General features: G+C 37.1%; 1 protein-coding gene across 3 annotated transcripts in view; it reads right to left on the bottom strand.

The window, feature by feature from the left end:
• The window catches only part of Hykk (hydroxylysine kinase), a 24,420-nt gene that overhangs the window by 1,501 nt on the left and 21,269 nt on the right, over window positions 1-1,650 (bottom strand). The window contains exon 5 of one of the 3 annotated variants that reach the window (XM_029543612.1): window positions 1,385-1,441. The exons of the other annotated variants lie outside the window; for them this stretch is intronic. Coding sequence (XP_029399472.1) covers window positions 1,416-1,441 — 26 coding nt within the window. The 3' untranslated portion in view covers window positions 1,385-1,415. Of the gene's footprint in view, window positions 1-1,384; window positions 1,442-1,650 lie in introns of those variants that run through there. 3 annotated transcript variants of the gene reach the window in all.

Genomic DNA, 1,650 nt, shown 5'->3' with positions numbered 1-1,650 from the left:
AAAAAAAAAAAAAAAAAGAACAAACTCTATTTTCTGAAAATAAAGCCATTTTCCCTGGGGAAGACACAGGGTCTTATGTGCACAGTTTCTCTTATAGAGGTAGATAGCTGTATTTTCACAAAAATCACTTCTGACGGTAGCTGGTGAACAGAAACTCCAATAATGGAGATCCAGTAATGGTAGCATATAAAACAAACAGAAACAATAAGAAATAAAGCAGTAGGAATAATCTAAGACCACCTCCCTGCTTGAGAAGAAAAAAGAGCCAAGCCAAAACTAACTCCCATACTTTCTAGTTTAAAGGCAATAGAACTGACTGCTACAGGGTATAAGGTTTCTTATTGTGGAAATGAAATGTTCTACAACTGGAAATGCAACATTTGCACAGCCATGTAAGAGCATGGAATTGTATAAATGGATAGACTGTATCTTCTGTGAATCATATCCCAATAAAGGTGTAAGAAAAGACAAATGGAAAAAAAAAAGACAAATGGGATGTTTTAATCTTCAATTTTTAAAAGGCTAACAATATATTGTTTGACAAATAACAAATATCTCAAAATACAATACATTTTTCCTTTGTTTTTTGAAACATGCTCTTGCCGTGTATCCCGGGCTGGTCTCAAATTCACTGTTTTCCACGTGCTGGGATGATATTTCATTATCCCTTGAAATTGGTTTTTAAAGTCTTCAGACAAACAGTATCTTTTCTCAAACAAACTTTAAATTTGAATATCATAGGAAAAAAAAAAAGAACTAGGCATGGTGGCATATGCCTTTAATCCCAGCACTGGGGAGGCAGGGGAGATGAGTTCTTTATGAGCTTGAGGCCAGCCTGGTTTATAAAGTGAATTCCAGGCCAACCAAGGTTTCAGAGTGAGACTCTTTCTTAACACATACATGTGCACACGTGGACACACACACACAAACACAAGGATGAAGGAAAACTGGGGAAAACATTTTGGAACAATAATGAGTACAGATCATTACAAGACATATGCATAATTAATTTTATGTTTGCAGTCCAAATAAAGGCAAATAATAAAAACCACAAAAAATCATGAATTAAGCACCTATTTCAAGAAACTTTTAAAAAGCAAACAGAAATATTGGAAAAAATAGATATGAGTAATTTTTAAGATACAATAAAGAGGGCCTTGAAAAGGTGCTTCCCCAAATTCTGAGCCCATGACAGAGCCAGTGGGAAACATGAGAAGAGGTGCTACTGATCTCCACTCAGAGCAAAAGGACACATATCACTAAAGACCTGATCATTATGAAAATACGAGTAAAGACAGCTGGAGAGGTGTCTCAGGGCAAGGACACTTGGCTGCTCTTCCAGTGGACCCCGGCTTCAGTCCCAGCAACCACAAGGTGGATCACAACTTGCTATAACTCCAGTTCCAGAGGATCCACTACCTTCTTCCAGTCTCTTCGGTCACTACGTACATACGAGTACATTATGTGGTACACAGACATATGTGTAAATAAAACACTCATACATACAAAGTAAAAAGAAAATCTCAAAGAGTAAGTAATTAAAATGATTAAAAAAACAATTTTTAACATGTATGTTAAGAACTTGCAGGGATGGAGAGATGGCTCAGTGGTTAAGAGCACTGACGCCGGGCGTGGTGGCGCACGCCTTTA

The sequence above is a fragment of the Mus pahari genome, chromosome 10 (genome assembly GCF_900095145.1).
Source record: "Mus pahari chromosome 10, PAHARI_EIJ_v1.1, whole genome shotgun sequence".
In the NCBI taxonomy this organism is placed as follows: Eukaryota; Metazoa; Chordata; class Mammalia; order Rodentia; family Muridae; genus Mus; species Mus pahari.
This window is presented reverse-complemented; position numbering and strand designations above follow the sequence as displayed.